At 45.1% G+C, this 19,066-nt stretch overlaps 1 protein-coding gene across 1 annotated transcript in view; it reads right to left on the minus strand.

Annotated features, from left to right (window-relative positions):
* Positions 1 to 19,066, minus strand: part of ERGIC1 (endoplasmic reticulum-golgi intermediate compartment 1) — a 60,499-nt gene that overhangs the window by 17,245 nt on the left and 24,188 nt on the right. Inside the window, exons 4-7 of the mRNA XM_018073450.1 lie at positions 14,555 to 14,627; positions 4,208 to 4,302; positions 3,485 to 3,609; positions 944 to 1,048 (exon numbers count right to left, since the gene is read on the minus strand). Of these exons, the coding sequence (XP_017928939.1) occupies positions 944 to 1,048; positions 3,485 to 3,609; positions 4,208 to 4,302; positions 14,555 to 14,627 (398 nt within the window). The remainder of the gene's footprint in view (positions 1 to 943; positions 1,049 to 3,484; positions 3,610 to 4,207; positions 4,303 to 14,554; positions 14,628 to 19,066) is intronic.

The following is a 19,066-nucleotide window of genomic DNA, read 5'->3' on the forward strand; positions in this document are numbered from 1 at the left end:
TACAGACATTAAGCCAAGCTTATTTATATGCTAATATTTCACCGTTCCCACACAAGATATTTCCTAAAAGAAGCCGGGAGCAGAATCAGAAGACTACAAAGCAACGCTTAGACTTGTTAGCATGAAAAAGGGTTTTGGAAGTGGGTGTACAAGAAGCAGACTAATGAGACGTCTGTGCTGAGGAAGGAAGATTACAGAGAGACTATGGGTAAGCAGTGTTTAGGGTGAGTTGCAAACTGGGTGTGCACATGCATAACTCCCACCTGTGATGCCAGCTCCTTGGAAGTAGGCTAGAGAAGTGCTGTAATCTGCCTTTATTGAGAAATCAGGTATTATTACATAACTTGCAACACCTGGTGAAATTCTATCCACTGGGCAAGTGCACACAATCAGCTTCTTCCCAGCAGGGAATTGGCAGTTCCAAGTCTAACTTGTGTTTCATAGAACAAATTTGACTAATAGGTGTCTGCTATACGAGTACAGTGAAGTGAATTAAAAAGAACTTGTCTGGTGCTTTGGTAAAGACAGTAGCAAGCACACATCTTCCCTGAGTACACTCACTGCTCCTCCACAAAGGCAGAAAGGTTTGTCTGCTGTGTTAATACTGAAAACGGGATTTTGCTGAGCCATGAATCCTCATTCCTACTCCCTGCAGGAAGACAGCCACGCAGTTTTCCAAAAGCACTTTCAGTTTCAGAAGAAAAGAGTAAAGTTACTCTATGACTGGACACTGCTCCTTCCCTGAAGTGGTGGCAGGGAACCAGCTGTGAACCCTTCCAGATGTTGCATGGACACAAGGGATGGGCTTGCTGACCCAAGCAGTCCTTTCTTACGGCCTCCCCACACTGTACATGGCCCTTCCATAAAATCCAAAGTGTCTAATGTTAAACCCCTCTCACTGCATTCCCCTGCAGCCAGGGAATTTTCAGGGACGAGAGCTCACCTGTAACTTGTCCCCAAAGGAGAGCTTGTGGATGACGTGAGTCATGTCGGGGTTCTGGGGCTGTGCAGTGGCGCTGTGCGTCGACACGTGAAAGTTACCAGGGACCTGGAATTAGTCAGGAGAGGGAAGACAGGATTTCACATTTTACCCCTCAAGGCATTGCTCGGCTCTGTGATATGACATGGAAGTGCCTGGATCCATCCAGGCTGTACCTAGTGAGCAGTGGACAACCTCTGGCACGTCAGAGAAAGGCTCTGGGATACCTCCCTGCACTTGATCAACACTCGGATCGGATACATCCCACAGCCCAAGAGTTTGGCACCCTCACGGTGCTAGCCCTGCTGATTAGGAACTGATGAGTGGATCACTCCCAACTTCAGGGATTCCCAACACTTAAGGCTATGTCTTTCATCCTATTAAAATAAAATTCCTGTCTCTGACAGACAACAAACAGTTGCTTAATGTTTTACTCCCACATCTTGCATTTGTTAATGCGCCCCAATGCTGCAGAACAGTCCAGAAAGCTGTGGATTTATTCTTCTTTCAGTACTGGTCGTGAGCATTTGAGATTGTGCCTAAGAATGAGTTTTAGATAAAAAGAGGAAAAACCCACCAAACCCAAGGGGCCTTCCCATACAAGCTAATCTAGATCTTCTGTTTCTAGCCCTGGCAGGAGACAGCAGGAGTCTTAATTTTTAATCTTAAATTTTTAAATGGAGGTAAATACAAAGTTCTGCAAAATACAAATTTCATTTAAGGACTCAGTTCCAAGACAGAAAGTGAGCACTGGTGTCATTCTGATGGGACCACTCCAGCACACACACAGTTTTCAGGTCACCAGCCCTGTTCCATGAAGTCTTTCAGCAGATACAGCTCAATCTGTTATGGAGGGTGCAAGAATATTTTTCTATTGAGAAAAGGTTGTGAAATGAAGCAACACTGAGAAGCAATGTGGCATGGCCCAAGACAAGAGTGGGAGGATGGTTATACAACTGGTGCCCACGGTGCTCTCTGCAGAGAGCACCAGCAGGGCCACGGGAGGCCACATGCCGGTTCCATGTGCTTTCAGGAAAGCTAATTTAATGACTTGAGGAACAGCAGTGCACTCCTGGGAACAATTTCAGGTGTGGACACCAGCTGTGTCATAAACAAGCTCAGTGAACAGGGCGGCAGACTCTGCGGTAAGAGGCACACAATCATCTCACTGTCACCTTGTCCTCCCTCCTCAGGTTCGAGAATAACACCCAAGTGCAACCCTCGGTCAAGTTTCAAAGCCTGGCCAGGTCCCACTCCAGGTCCCAGCTCATACAGAAGCCTGTACAATTCCTGCCAAGGGAATGCAGACCTCCAGGTCACACACAAGAGGTTCAGGTTGCCAGAGTCAGAAGTCCTGGATCGGGTCCCCTCCTCTAACAGCTGTCCCAGCCACTATATGAGACACAAATTAAGCACTGAAGGAAGCTCCTCACTGACATATACATCACCCCCCTTCTGAGCTGCTTTGGTGAGCAGGACACAAGACATCTAGCAGACAAATCCCCCAGCTCCATCCTTCGGGAATTATCTGAACAAGAAGTACTTTGCAAGAAGCTCTTTCCCAGTTTTGTGGACTATCAGCTGCCAGCAATCTTGGTGGCTTAGAGGTGAGGAACAAAACGTCCTCTTTTTAAGTCCCTAATCCTTTCCATGCCACAGAATCAGTAAGAGGTTCTGCCTCTTATTTTTAGATATGATTGAACATGACCTGGGAGGAAAAAAAGGAAGTAAGATTTTGTAGCCTGTGGTACATGGAGAGGAGTGAATAAAGGGTGTGCCCTTCTTAGGACATCAGTGGGTCCCAGCACTGCCTCCCCCACCCCAGCTAGTCATCTCCAGCATTACATAGCAAGATTATTCAATCCTGAACACACCCATCCCAGAGAGGAGCCTCCTCCAGGCCTGGATTTTCATTCTTTGAGACAGAAGCAGAGCATCCCGGCAAAGCATGCGCAGAGCCCTCGTGCTGTATTCCAAACATCCCAGCACGGAGCCGCTTCTGCTGCACTGGCACCCTCTAGTAGGGAACATTCCTGTCATTCTGCGGCTCTCGGAACAAAAGAGGGCTTGGATAGACATTGCCAAAGACCTCTCCACAGTGAGTCACATTCTGGAGGTGCAGAAGTTATGACAAGTAGACATAGAAGCCGCTTGGCGTTTGTAGGGAGTGCACACACAGCCTAAACACTGGGCTGCTGCACTGAAAGGCAGCACTGGCTGCAACACAGAGCTGCTCTCTGCTGTTCAGCAATTCTATCTCAATTATCTGTTTTGGAGAGTAGAGAAAACCCCTGATCTAACACATTCCCTGTTAGTCTGGCCACACAGCCTCCTCTCCCCACACCATCTGCAGCACCGAGACTTAACCTTCCCCCTGACCAGGGACATGAACATACACACTGCAGGAGAGGCGCTGACACACAGATTTTCAAGAGCATTTTACAAATGGATCTTGCCAGCATTCCCCCTGTCCCCACACACTCACACACTGTCATTCCTACTCACCTTGTTGATGCTGAAATGGCCCTCAAACCTGCAGCCATCCCCATTGTTGAGAGGGATCTTCATCGAGTTGTCGATATGACCCACTTCGTGCCTTCCCATTTCATCTTGGATGTCTAGTCCAACCACTGCATGGGTGGGAAGGAAGAAGACAAAAAAATCAAAAGACCAGGAAAGTTGCATAGGAAAAGCATACATTGCTTTTACTGGGAAAAAATCCATATCTCTTTTGTTGACATCTCAAATATTGTTATACCTGAAAGAACCTTGTCACCAAACTTTTCACACTGCCTATCTGACACAAATATACCTCCCATGTCCTGCCAGCTGACTGCTATCTCAATTACACAAACAGAAAAACTTTAGGTAGACAAGCAGGTGATTTGGGAAAAACCAACAACCAGCTGGTGTGTTCAGTTACGAATGAAACTTGGGAGGTTTCTTGCTCCCAGACACAAAAAGGTTGCTATAAAAAAAAGGAAATGAGATTTAGAAAGAAGCCAGTGAGGGAGAGTAGCCACTAACACAGGCTGCAGAGTGAGCACAAGGTCCAAGAAAACAAGTGTCCTGGCCTGGAACAGAAAGCAATGGGATATTGGCAAAGGCTGCAGCTACTTGATCTCCATCCACCCTGTTACAGAAGAAGGGCCACTGTACCAATTTGGGCTCATTTGAAGTATTATTTAAAACACAAAGAAAAACTGCTAAGTGAGAAGGAGTACTCACATTCACAATGCAGGTTTGGCAAACTGATGTTCAAATTCACTTCTATTTTACCTCCACTGTCTTTGTCTGGGTCATCCACATAGAGCTCATTAACTCTGGAGGGCAGAAAACACAGGTGGGTTTAGGCACACATTTCCACAGGGAAAGAACCAACAATTTGCATGAGGAGGGAAAAAAGGAGACTGGGAAGCCAGGGGTTGACTGTGATGTCTACAACCAAGTTACAGAGAGCACAGAGAGCTCTCCACAATGGCATGGGGGCAAATCACTTAACTTTACTAATTGCTTGGCAAGTGCAGGGGGCTTTAAACAAGTCCCTTGTCCCAGCAGAAAACAAAATTCCTGCACCCTTCCCTAACCTGAACTTCCAGAAATGATGAAAAACAAGAACTTAATGCTGAAGAGGTGACAGGCTCATGAGCTACCCTCCACTCCCCTGGGCTGTTACTCCTTTTAGGAAGGAGGGAAGCATGTGCTTTTCCATTTGTTTCATAAATAGTTTTAGAAGAAGGCTGCTCTCAACCATCCCCCAGGAAAGCTTATTTGTGTCACTTTGTTATTGCCACCCAGCTGACAGAGCAGTGGCAAGAGAAGGCAGCAGGGCATAACTTGGATCTTCCTCCTTAATATCACATTTCAATCTATGAATGGTAACTAAAAGCAACAACTAAAATTGAGGAGAAGAGGATTTGAGCCAGGAACAGATGGGAAGACACATCCTGGACAGCAGGATCTAACACACTATACAACAGTCTCCCAAAGAGTAATGCTGTTTCATAGCACCCACAGTGCTGGCACGTATTTCACAAGAGACAAACTACAGATAGAGAGTAAAAGGAACACAAGAGTATAAATATTTATTGTTGGCACATACAATCCATCCCCCACAAAAAATAAACAAAAAGACCCAATGCTGAATTAACTGAATGGTCCTAGAGAATCCACTCTGGGGAAACTCAACAAACTGAACTAAGATGCTGCTGAGATTGCCCAGCAGCTCTTTTCCCTCGAAGTCCAACACTGCTCAACAAATAAGAAGATTTGGCAATTTATCTTCCAGTTAGACAGTTTATAAAGTTATTATGGGAACTTATGTTCAAGCAAGCTACATAAAATAAGCTACCTTCAATAGCAAGTGCTCTGTATTATTTTATTTCATGCCCAAAGTGTATGAAACCCTTTGACAAGCCCTTGTTGAAGAGTCTATATGCTAATAGTCAAACCAGACTAAGGCTAAGCTACAAGACAGATTCAAAGTGATTTTGCTCTGGTGATACCTCTCTGGACCACAATGAACTGTTTGCCCCATGGATTCAGAAGAAACAAACCTTCACACTGAGAAACACGCACACTGCCAGTTTTTTCGGAGGCAATTACTCACAGGTCAGTGGGGTTTACAGACACTCATTTAAAACCAGCACAGCATTTGTCTTCAGCTTCACAGCCCTACCTTTCTCTGTTTTTAATTGGCTTGACAAGTTGCTTGCAATCATTACTCAACCTATTTTTCAAGTGATTAATAAAAATGACACAAAGGGAGGGGAAAGATTGCTCATCAGTGACCTAGTTAGAAGCTTCTTGGCTGAGCCCTCTTCTCCTGGGTGGAATGCACTCTGTCTTCTACGTGTTCATTACTGACAGATTGGGTAGGATCAGGATTAAGTCATATGTCCAAATACGGCTGGGAGGAGCAGCTCCAGCCAGGACAGGCATTAATCCCCCAAAGCAATGCACCTCTCAGTGCTCCCCGAGTCCTCCCATCAATATCCCAGTTGCCAGCCAACCTATTTCATAATGCCTGGCTGCTTCCCAGCTCTCTGCAGTCCAAGATATGGGCCATGCCCAGGTAGTGCCACAGGCAACTCGATGTTAGTGGCGAAAACAAGCATTCAGGGCTGGCAGAGAAGAGCAGCAGGTTCAGCAGCTCAGCTGAACACCCCAGCTCTTTGGAGAAAAGCTCTAGCAAGGTCAGTGTTCGCATTTGCTGATTTCTAACTCTGAACCTGTCAGAAATCGCGTCTCCAGGCGCGCTCTGACGACGACGGTGTGTGAGCCTTTCAGTGATAAGCAAGAGGCGGTTGTTGGTAGAACAAATCAAAGGATAAACTGTGCACAGGGAGCCTATGGAAGCCTTCACATAGGAAGGCCAGTGATGAGGTCACTTGGTTGCAGACTGGATCACTGAGGCAAAGAGAAGTAGGCCAGTCTGTCCACGTCACACAGCCCATTAGCTGCAGATAAAGGAAACTGGTTTCCTGTCCCGCAGTCCGGTCACTGGACCAGTGGTTCCCAGCCTGTCCCTTTGGCAAGGCTCACAGCCACTTCCTCCTCCTCCTCTTTACCTAGTAGCCCCCTGCCCCTCTCCCACTCACGTTCCAAATTTCATAACCCCATCTATCACTCTTCAGACATCTGACAGCTCGTGACAGTTGGTCCTTCCTTCCCCTCCCTTCAACTTGCTGCCTTTCACGGAGCACCTGGCTGGCTGGATCCTGCTTCTCCCTCCCAGCTCCAGCCACTGCCTCCTCATGGCAGCATCAGCCTTTGCTGAGGGCCCCAGTTGACAAATCTGGCAAGGTTTCCTATCAGGAGCTCCAGACTGAATCCTTTGTGTGTTACTGAGGTTCCCTCTCACTATGGGGAACCAAGGGCACAATGACGACACATCACAGGCTACAACACCTGCTGTGAGAAACACCAGAAGAAGCATTGCTTTCAACAAACTGGACATTTCACTCCCAAAATACACTCTGGAAACCTCACAGATAAAACAAACTTCCAGGACCTCCCCGTGAACCACTGCCACCCAAGTCTGGATGAAGCTGGCAGAGGGTTGGCACTCACACCTTCCTTCCTATCCTCCTCCCCAGGGTCAAGAAGCCAAATTGCACACAGTCTTTCTCTTATTTAATCAGACTATCCTGGGATGTTGGGAAAAGCACTATTTACCACCTCTAGCCACTCTCCTATTCCCTGAAGGAATAATGTCTCTTGTGGAAGAAATGAAGCTGTCTCTAATTTATAGCTGACCCTCCCAGAACATAAAGTGTTTCAGGAGTAACAGTGGTTTAACAGTGAATGTGGGATGGTCACAATGGAAATAAAACCTGAGGTCAGGTAGAAAGACACTGTAAATGCAGCTGCTTCTATGGCTGTTTAGAGAGACAGTGTACAGGGTCATATTGTGACTCCAAAGACGGTGTGTACCTTCCCCAAATACCCCAAGTATGTAGGAGTTGGTATTTTTTACTGGCTGCTGCTAAGGAATATTTGAATAAAAGCAGCACAATAAAGCAGGGGTGAGGTGCATAGCTCTGGAAGTACAATGAGGGCAGCAGGAGAGGTGAGAGGTGGACCTCTCCCCTGTGGAGCCTCCCACCACCGATCCAAGGAAAGGGAGGAAAGTTTTTCAGTGCAGCAGGAGCCGTGATCCACACAGAAGGAATCTGCTTCACTTCTGGAAAGAACCACTTGGAAATACTTCACATTCCTGAGTGGGGCTTCTCAGTTGCTTATCCCATTTGCTTACAAACTTGCAGCATTACATGGAAAAAGTTGGAGGGACCCTTTGGCCAAGCGTGCAGATCATGCAAATGGCACGAAGGGAAGGGGACAACCGCAGCGAGAGGGCAGGGCATCGCTTTCAGATTTTATCCAAAGAAAGTCAGACCCATTCCCCACACTTTAGGTCTCAGATTTATGACACAACAGCTTTGTTTCCCCAGAAACAAAACTTCCCCAGTAACCTGTTTCCACCCAGCAGCCCTGGCCACTAACATTAGACACTTCAGCACTTCAACAGCCGAAGAACCTGTGGCCCTTTGAATACAAGGGTGGGCACTGCATCAACCTTTCTGAGCTTCACACACTGCCGGGGTGCTCTCTAAACAAATCCTCCTTGTCCTCTGTCCTCCTTGTCCTAAGTCTCTGCTTCAAGTTTTAGCCTTTTTTCTCACTCTTTCTCAGCAAACAAACAGGCAGCCTCCTCCCATGTCACGAGCCATAGAGAAAATACAACCACTTACTCCAGCAAGCTGTATTTTACCTTGTGCTCCAACTCCCAGGAGGCACTCTCTGGTCTCCAGGACCCCAAGCTTAAGAGGGAAAATAATTATTCTCTCTTGAGAGAGCCCAAAGCTTCTCAAAAGACTTTTTCAGACGAGCTCTCTTGGCTCCACTTGCCATTTCAGCTCTAGTCAACCACCTTCCAGAAATACAACCATCCAAAGCTGATATTCCTACACTACCATCTTTTCAGCTGTACCAGACCAGAGAATATCCAACACAGGACAAATAACCCATCTTCTCCTGAGTTTGTATGAAGAAACAACAATCAGGTCAGCAAGTTCTCTACTGTGTAATAAACTGTGCATGTGTCTATTGCTCTGCCATTTGTGATCTTCCTCCTGTGTCCTGAATCTCAATCAGTTCTTCATTGTGAAGGTCTCTGTCCCAGATTAGGTCTCGGCTCAGCTGTGAGGCACAGAAAACACGCTGTCCTACAAAGGAAGGAATTACAATTCTCCAGGAGGCAGGAAGAAGGAGAAGGGTTCGAAAGACGCCAATGTGGATTTGAGTCAGAAATTGCCAATGACATCATGACACGACCTTCCGCTTCCTGTAACCCACACACGTCCACGGGGACAAACGGCACAACAACCCCTCACAAATGTATAACACCTTTTATTAGGTAATCTCCAGGTTACTACGCAAACATTAATTAAGCTTCTTACCTGCCTACCTCTCAGGGCTGCTAAGTATTACATCCTTCTACAGAAAACTGCCTGGGCCAAGGTCAGTCCGTGGCAAGAGCAGGATTACAACTCCAATCCCCTTTTGTCCACAAGGCTCTACTGCCCATGCTGGTCTAGTCTGCTCCAGCATTTCATCTGCCTCAACTGGATGAGCTGGTAGAATTGGAGTTGCATCTCCAGTTTAATGTCAGAACACATGAATTGTGGCATTTCTTGGCTTATGCTCCAAGATTACGGTCTACAGCACAAGAAACCCTTGTTGCACCAGGATGACACTGCTGCACATGCAAGTTGCTAAAATTTTCATGGGCCAAGAGCCACAAGACACATCCCACACACTTTGGAGAGCTCTGGGACAAAAAGTCTCTGAAGGCACATCTGATAACAATTCTGCTTCACTGCAGGATCAGCCTTGGGCATGCAAATGAATCCAGTGTGGACAAGTAACGTTTGTCTCTGAAACTCCCGGTGTTTTGCTTCCTCCCACACTCCTGACAGCCTGAACATGAACAGTCAGGGTGTGCTGCATGGGACGTGAACCCAGCTGAGGGGCTGAGCTGTGGGATATTCCTTCATTGGCCAAGGTATTTTCTGTAAGATTAAAGCAAGGAGGGTCCCCAGTTACCTTAATGATCCAGTCACTTTAAGTGAAGAAATTATTTGGATATTGCCTCCCAGAGCTAAAGGAGTATTTGGACAATACTCTCAGGCACACGGAGGGATTGTTGGGGTGTCCTGCACAGGGCCAGGAGTTGGGTTTTGATGGTCCTTGTGGGTCCCTTCCAGCTCAGGATATTCTATGATTCCATGATTCATGATTTATGCTTTTTTACAAAGACAGTAATTTTATTACAGATATTCTGCTGAAGTAATTAATTGGCTTGCAGGGGGCCACAGCCTTCCAATTAGCAAACTTGTCACTTCAGATAGTTTTTTTGTCTGTTACTACATTAAAAAAAAAAAGAAAGAAAAAAAAACACTACCAGGAACAGTCTGTTGCTTTCTACAGTGTGCTGTGGCAGATGAATTAGTGTTGAGCAGCAACATTCATACCACAAGCACCATATTCATACCCTCCTACCCCTTCCCCTGGCTGCCAATGCAAGGCAGATGAGAGTATGTAATTACATCTTTACTCCTTAATGATGGAATACTTGGAAAACTATTATTGATCTTACAGGACATAATTCATGACCTAATTACTGTGATAAAACTGCAAGATTACCATCTTGCCAGCTATTAACGTCTAGCGCAGATCTGAGTTAATTAGAAGAGAGATAGGTGATTTCTATGCTTTTGATTTGCAACACAGCAGCAGGATGAATGAGGACGGCTGCTGAAGGCAGGACGAGCCATTTCTAGCCCTCAGACTACTCTCAACCTCTTACCCAGGAAATACCAGACACATTTAACACTTTAGCTTTGTTTCTTCAGCCACTTGAGTCATTGGCTCAGTGGGACAACAGTGATGCTGTTCATTTTGCAGAGGTTCACATGTGGAACAGAGACCTCACTTTCTTTATTTGTCTTTTACAGAATTGAGGGGATTCATCATCTAGGTTCTTGGTTTGGAATCACAGAATGATAAAGATTGGAAAAGACCTCCAAGATCATTGAGTCCAACCTTTGGCTGTTCACCACCTTGTCAAGTAGACCAGAGCACTGAGTGCCACATCCAGTTGCCCCTTGAACAACTCCCAGGTGACTCCTGGGCAGCCCCTTCCAATGCCTGAAGTTTGGACTAAGTCTTCAGTCACTCTCAGTTTGGACAAATTAAAAAAAAAAAACCCACAAAAATCAAGAAGATCCTTGATTTCCAGAGTTAAACTCCCCCTCCCTTAATGTCAACGACGTGTTGTGTATGAGCACAGAAAAAACTCTCTTTTCTCACCAGCCCTTCACTGTGTTTTTCCTGAGAAGGATGTAGCCCCACCTAAGAACCAAGCTTTGATTTCCTTCATGGCTGCTCAGAGGCCTGTTAGGGTCACACGATAAACCTACAAGATGAGCTGAGTTTTCTACCCAACTCAGGGCTCATCTCCACAGGAAACCAGTCAGGAGCAAAATAGGATGTGTCTCTACAGTGTGTTACCTGTTCCATGAGCTTCCTGTGCATCCCCTGGAACACACCACAGTGTCTTAGTTCGACTTCCTAACTGGAGTCAACTCCTGTGCACAGACACAGTCTTAGTGCTCATTAGAAATGCTCACACGAGTTATGACACAGCTACTGCGATGCACACTGTCCTCCCCTTGTAGGTAATATTTGGGTTTAGTGTTATGACTCTGATCCTCGAGATGAGGGTGTAATTTTTTGGCTTTCTGCCACCCAGACAAGTCTTGAGCAGCTGAGACTATAAATGCTATGACAATGGGCTGGTCAAGGAAACACAGCTTTGAAGTTGGGCAAGAGTGACCAAACTGAGATTTCTAGTAATACCAGGAATTTAAGTTGCTACAGTCATATGAATGTAGAAGAAAGTCCAACAATGGGTAGAAGCCAGCAAGTATTAGGGGTTAGTGTGGTGCAGAGCAGACCTTCTTTTCTCACGCTGCAGCACGAGTTCAACAAACCACAGTAACCTCTTGCTTTAAATGCAGACACCAAAGAAACCTCTCATTGGTGAGAGTCAGACAGTGAATCCTGTGGGCACCACTGCTGAGGCTGGTGCTGACCTGCCCTGCAGCAGGCTGGCCATGCACACACACCACGCACAATTACTGGCTGTAACCGTGCTGTGAGGTAACCACGAGTCCACAGCAGAGAACCTGCTGTGTCTGACAGGAGGCACCAGGCCAAGTGCTCCCAATTTCACTTTGCCATCAAAAATGTGCAGCTATCCCCATTCAACCTGGCTTTGGCAAGCCATATTTCCCTCTAAGGGAAATATGACACAACAGGAGAAAGAGTGATGCAGTCTCATAGTACAGCTGGCACTGGCAAAGCAGGAAAGTTCATCCCATGTAACTGCACACTCTTATTAATCATTCAGATCCTGGCTGATATTAGGAAACTTCACTCTGGGGGAGATATCTGTTGTGAGAGACTCAATACAAAGGAAACTTGAAGCTTGTAATAAAAGTTGAAGAGACTGAACAGTTTGCACATAAGGAATCTTCCATATCTTCTTAAGTATTTGAATCATGGGCAAACAAGGCTCAAAAATCTTTGTGAGATAATATCTCCCCTGTTATTTGCTACCACTCAGTTTAAATGGAGGCACAGAGTTCTCACACAGTCCCAGATCACGCAGAGCTCCCCTCTCATTATTCCCAATCCTGTCACAATGCACTGCCAGTAATACCTGACTGAAAGGGAAGCACAAGAGGCTCACAACAACTTGTACTGGGTTTCTCAGAAGAGAAAGCAATGAGTAAGAAACAGAAAAAGAAAAGTTTATTCCTGCTTCACGAAGTCACTGAACTGGGAAGCACTTTAAGTGACTTTCTGAAGTATTTCCGCTGTCCTGGGGGAGCCTTTTCACAACTGCTGAGGGTGAATGTTCCCAGCAAGAGTCTGATGACTTGTAACTCATCACAAGGAGGTTTTCATACTCTCTGAGCTCTTGTGTTGGACGGTCCATGACGAATCAGGTTCCTGCAGTCATTTGTCTCAGACTCTTCCATGACACCCCCTCTAAGATTTTACTGCTTTACTGCTTGCAAACACCTTCTCCCCACACAGCTCCTGCTGGGAAAGGCAGTTACCATCTCTCTGAGGTTTTAATGAGGAACTTGTCAGCTGAGCATGCAGGAACTTAACAGCACCTCCAATATCTTTGTGGAAAATGCATCATCTAGTTAAGAAAAAAGCATGAAGAGCCCTCAGAGAATCATACAATTCTGTTGTTCAAAAAGAAATTTCTAGCCAGGGAAGTACCACATAAAGGCATGTGCATTCCTGGATCAAAATTAGGCAGATATTACTAATTCCTCCTGTAAGGCATTAACTAAAAGAAAAAAGAAAAGCAGATGAGAGAAGGAGATCTAAGAGGAGAGCAAGAAAAAGTGCTATTTACTTGAAGCAATTTGTCCAGCTTTTCTCTGTTTTTTAAAACAAGAAATCCAAGGAAATTCAGCTCTGTGAAGTGACTGATAAGGTGACCCCAGTATTTCACAAGCAAACACACGGAACTGAATTCAAAGAAACAGGGAACGAGTAAGAAACCTAAGATACCATCTCGGAAGGAATGACGCAACAGGCACAAGAAATCAGCTAGAGCTTGATTACACTTCTGTCTTTAGGTTAAACATTAGTCAAGGTCAAAATTATTCCTGAAATTATATTTTTGACCCAAGACAGAGCTGCACAAAAACAATGAAAGAGCCTCATGGTTATCAGAATGGTCAATCTAAACACAGCACAGGAGCCCAACGCATTTCAGAGCCTTTTTGCTCAGCAGTGACATCTGTTGCTACCTGGACCATCATGTGAGTCTGACAGAAGTTCCACCCTTCCTAACTATCCAGGAACTGTGCATCACAGTCTAATGAGCTCACTGCTACATCAGCAGGATGATGGAGAACGTTTCCTAGAGCCCAAAACAAAGGTACCTGTGTTAAAAGATACTAAAAGTTTAGTTCATGGCAGGAGGAACATGAGAACAGGGGAAAAAATAAAATCTGATTAACTAAAATACTTGTTCTATGAGCACTTTTTAAGAGCATGAATTATTTCCATTTTGCTCAAAGCTGTCTCTACCTGGGACAACAACTCTTCAGGCACAAAACCTGTCAACTAGGTTTCCAAGTCAGGCTCATCTGAAAGAAGAAAAAAACTCATACACAAATAAAGCCATCTGCATGTATCAGAGTCAGCTCTGACATTAAAAAAAGGAATTACTTATATTAAATTAATAATGACTCATATTTTATGCAATTTATTTTTCAGAAAAGCATCTGCATAAGTATCCAGGGAAGACTGGCAGCATGTGATACCCATTTATCCACAGGGAAGGGAGGGGAAAGAAAACACCTTGTCAGAGATCCCACTGTATCTGCAATGGGACCCCAGACTCAGAGCCATGTGAATCCAACCAGGAGGCACCACACACTTAAACATATGGTGTCACTGACGAAAAATACACAACTTTTTGAGAACCACTTCGAATCAAACAAGTACAAAGGAAAGTGCCTATTCAGGAGGAGAGGGGAAACAAGTCTCAGATGAGGACAAGAAATCAACAGCTTAAGGAGGAAGAGGGAAACTGCACCCAATGGCACTGATCACCTTGGCACTCCTGTTACCTTACACTGGGTCACCACAGCACTGATGTGATCTGTGGTCACGTGAAAAATACTCACTGTACTCACAGAACAGTCCAGCATGCAGCTAATAAAGGATCAAGCAGGTCTGGAACAGTTTTCTCTATCAGAAATATTTTAGAACCAAGTTTGCTTAGTGTATTTTAGTAAATTAAAAAACTGAATGAATGTTTGAAAATTTGGACTCAACCAAAAGGAATCCAAACCCCATCAGGCAACTAAGTGACTTAGTGAAATTACAGGAATATTTCTCTCAGGTAACAGTAAAGCTGTAAAGATCCATATATGCACATATATACAAACAAGGGAAAATATGACTTTTACTTACATTTCAGTGGCTATGAATCCGGTGAGCTCAGACAGGAAGAGAAACAGTATGAAGAGACAGCAGCAGACAGAGACTGGAACAGAGACAAGGAGAGGAAAAGGTTAGTTTTGTTTCACTAACAAAGACAAAAACTGTTTTCACACAGGTATATGATTCCCCTCATGGATTTGCCAACCAGACACACTTGAGAACTATGACTCTTTAGAGTCCATGACCCAGAGGAGTCATCAGAGCTGTGACTTCACCAAAATGCCAATATCCAAAATCCTGAGGGGTATCATCATTTTTGGGCCACTTTTCCCACCATGATTTCCATCTCCCCACGGCTCTTGCATTCTCCATCTCCAGCACACAATGCTGGTCTGCCAGCTCTCCCTCTTCTTTACAGAGCTGCTTGACATGACTTCTTTGGAGCCTTTGCTCCACATTTTAATTAATTAAAACCTCCGGAAAGGAAGAAAAATCAGCACCTCCTTGCTTCAAAAGCATACAGTCAGATAACACAGTGTTTTGTGGATTAGGAGACATTTTGGTTTCTTCTCAAGTTCCAAAGCTCTGTGTAAGTCATCTCACAGCCTGGTCTTGGCAGAGCTGGTACAGCAGAGACAATAATGGCAATAATGGTAATGGACTAGTGTAGCCAATGCCTGATACTTCTCTAATTTCTCCATTTGCTGATAGATTGACTCTTCAGAGAGGGTAAATTCCCAGTGAAGGAATTGTGAAGTACCTGGACAAGTCCCACGTCTTTTCTAAGAATCTGAACCTGGAGTTCCACGGAGGGAACCCAAAGTAACTGGCATGTTACTGGTTACTCTTCATCAGGAAACTATTCAAACAATTGGGCAGTGACATTCACGCAGCAGTGACAGGGTCACTGACCCACACAGAGGGGCTGGAAGGAAGTACAGCCGTAAATCCTGTGGAGCAGGGATGATTGGAGTAGGCAAGGCTGTGCCAAGTGAAGGAGACAGGGTTGCAATGTGTATCTGCATTAAATAAAATACCCAAGTCCACCATGAACCACTTGCAAAAGAGTAAAGCAGGAACTGGCAGGAGCTTCCAGGGCTGTGACAACCAGAGCACAGTCCGGCTCATCCCTCCATCCCAGCACAGCTGCAGTGACCGAGCACTCTGTGAAATGACCAATTACCAGAGCCGCTAATTAGGACTGAGAAACACGTTAGAAAAACCCTGTTCCTCAACTTTATACCACATGACCTGTACATCCCAAATATCCATTCTTTCAGGAAGCTCAAGCAACAACAGGCTAGGGAATAATTTTATCACAACTGCATCAGTCCAAACTCCCTCGGTAGAGAATGCAAGAGGCACAGGAAGGAAAGAAGAGGTACTGAGGGCAAGTACTGAGACAGACCCTTGAGTGACCTAAAGCCTTGTGCCTCATTCCTCAGATTAGTCAGCTGATAGCTCTGAGGAAAGAGAAATGCGTTGTTTCCCCTTCCTCATCAGAAGAATTTCAAGGGTGGATTCGTTTACTGACCCTCTGTGAAGTGCAAGGCATTAAAAGAGATCCCAAAGAATCCATTAGCTAGGATGAAGGAAGAGAGAAAAAAATACAAAGACCAGTAGGAAAATTGGAAGCAAGAGGGGATATTAATTTCCAAAGAGAAACCTCAGAGGGTCACACACTTGCTTCCAAGTCTTGGCTTTCAGGGCACGGAAGATCACCATGGCTGTGACCCAGCTGAGCCCCTGGCATGGGGCACCACACAGTGTGGGGGGAGGAGAAACTTGCTGCTTGTTTGCTTAAAGTACAGCAGCAAATTCTTATGAGAACTTACACACCTACGTAAGAGCCCAAAAAAAGTGACCGAGGCACACGAGTTGTCGATCCAGCGTCTCGTACTGTTGGTCACAGAGCAGCAGAGACATGAGATCTCTGAGCTGTGGCAGAACTCAGGGGAGAGCGTTTCACATAGACAACCCTTTCTTCTCTAATTGCTTCCCATATTCCTCACTGCTTGTTATCATCCCATAAAGGCTTTCCACAGCGTCAGCTAGACCTCTCTGCTCTCAAGCACTTCCAGGCAAGCCTGGTACTACTAACTCTAAACTCTCTCCCAGAGCTTCCTCTCTCTTCCAATTTTTTAACTTTCTTCTCTGCCACTTGTATCATCAAATTATTTTCTTTTCCAGCACAGAAAGTATGCGCTGCCTGAAGTCCATCTTTCAATTCAGTTCTTGCAGGGAAGGCTTATGACAATACTTACCAAATACAGCACAGTAAAATTCCACTAACCTACATCTAAAAAATCCTGCAGGAATGCCCTGAAGCACCTGGCAGGGACTGACTTTCAAAGCTCCTCAATGCTTTTGCCAGACTTCAAACTGCACAGTCAGTTTTCAACCCATAAAAGAGATTGCTGAGGGTGGACATGAGAGGGGAATATAAAATCACGAGGGATCTGAAGGAGATGAATGGGCAACAACCACTCACTGTCTCTTTCAGTACAGGAACGAAAGGGGAGGTTAAAAACAGGAGAAGGTTTTCTTTTACAGAACACTTAACTAAATTCTGAAGATTCTTCACTATGGGTGTTGAGGACGCTTAAAAAATAAAATCTGTAAGATTTCAAAAAGGAATCACACACGCCCTGAAGAAGAAATCCACTAAGGGCTACTAAACACAAAGGAACAACTTATAGCTCAGGAATTTCAGAAACCAAACGAGCAAAGCCTGGTAAAGTGTTTAACCTGTCCCTGTGCTCTTTCTCTGGCATCTGCTGCTGACCACTCCTGGTAAGGGGACACTGGGTTGCACGACACTTGCATCAACTGTGGCTGCTCCTATGTTAAACTCTTCTTGCACACACACATTCTCAGGACAGGGGGTGTCCTTGGCATGAGACTCACGTGAAAGCCTCATGTGTTAAACTGTCTCCAGAGACAGTATTTTCCCAGATGCAGAACACGAGCTCCTCTCCCTAGTGTGGAGCTGCGGGCACAGATGATGTTCCCAGCATAAGAATTTATGCACTTCAGCTGCTTATTTCATAGTGAAGGCTTTCACTTGCTTCCATGCAAATGTGCAGTTCCACCACCCACATTTGACAACTGCATGATATTTGGAAAAGTAGATTAAAGGCTAGGATCAGACAGAATCAAACAATTCATGCATAAAGCTTCATGTAACTGCAAGAGCACTGCGACGTTCCCACAGAGCTCGAAGGACCATCTAAGACAGGTTTCTTAAATACCTAATATGATAACACAATCAATATATCAAAGGTAGAGACAGACTGCTGTTGGCTAATCTTTAATCCCAAAAGGATGGGAAATTCTGCCAAGTTTTTCATTCCTACACTAACCTTTTTGTACATATCGCTTCTGATACATATCCCATCTACGTACATTCCTGGCTTTTTCTCCCCACCCCACAAGAAATGAAAGAAAGGAAAAGTGTTTAACACATCACACAGACTGAGAACGTGGATCCATGTCTATATTAAGGCATAAAATTATTAGCATTTATTATTCAATGGAGCAAACTGTTATGAAGTCCAAGGAACGGGTCTTGTTACAGACGCCATGTGAATCATAACTTTGATATTTCCTGATGTGTATTTAAAACTCCAGCCCCCAAACAGCACCGAGTATTTCTGGATAACATTTCCATGTGTGCATACAACATGTGCATGCAAACTATGCATCCACATGGATTGTTAAATAGCAGGATCATTCCAGCAGCTGTGTCCGACTGCTCCTGTCCAGCCAGATGCCAACTGTCAGCCAGCCAGGGCGTGTGCTGCTGCTGCTGCTTCCATACCCAAACATGGCCAAGCTGTCACCACGTTAGTCAGGTCTGCTGGAGTGGCCCTGTGTGGTACCATGGACACGCTGCATGGGGGTGGGAAAGCTGGCAAAGAACTGGTGGAAGAGGTACAACGAGGGCATGACTGGCTGAGGGCACAGGAATGCTGCCTAAAAAAAGAGAATTTTATTGAGGAAAAGGAATGAGTAAGTTCTATACACTTTTTCAGAGAAGTCCACAGCAGGGGATGTGTTGTTCTAGAAAAACCTCTCTCCAAGTAAACTGCAGTGGACTGTTCCAGGTTACTTCATTGCTAAAAAAATGTTCGTAGCTGGAAGGGTTGCTACACAAAGCTCAAATATCTTGTATGCAGCATTCACTGCAACTTTGGAAATCACAAAACCATACCCAATAAAGCCTCAATAACCCTCCAGTTGGCTTCTGAACTTGCTTGTGTTCAAGCTCACCTGCTCTCCTCCACCAAAATTCCCCAACACTTACTCTCCCTTAGCTGCTTCCTCCCTAGGAGCCCTGGCCTCTTCAGCCCTGGTGTCAGAAGCAGAGCTGCTCTTTTCCATCTCTTTCCTTCTGTAATCTGATCTCTGACTTCTTCCCTAATAAACGTCAAACTTTTTTTTTTTTAAAAAGGCCTTTTTACCATCCAAGAACCACTGCAGAAATCCTGCAGTAAATCCATTCCTATTCCAGAAAGCCTTCAGCACCAGAAGTGATACTGA

Source organism: Manacus vitellinus, unplaced genomic scaffold (assembly GCF_001715985.3).
Source record: "Manacus vitellinus isolate BGI_N305 unplaced genomic scaffold, ASM171598v3 scaffold_25_pilon, whole genome shotgun sequence".
NCBI lineage: Eukaryota > Metazoa > Chordata > Aves > Passeriformes > Pipridae > Manacus > Manacus vitellinus.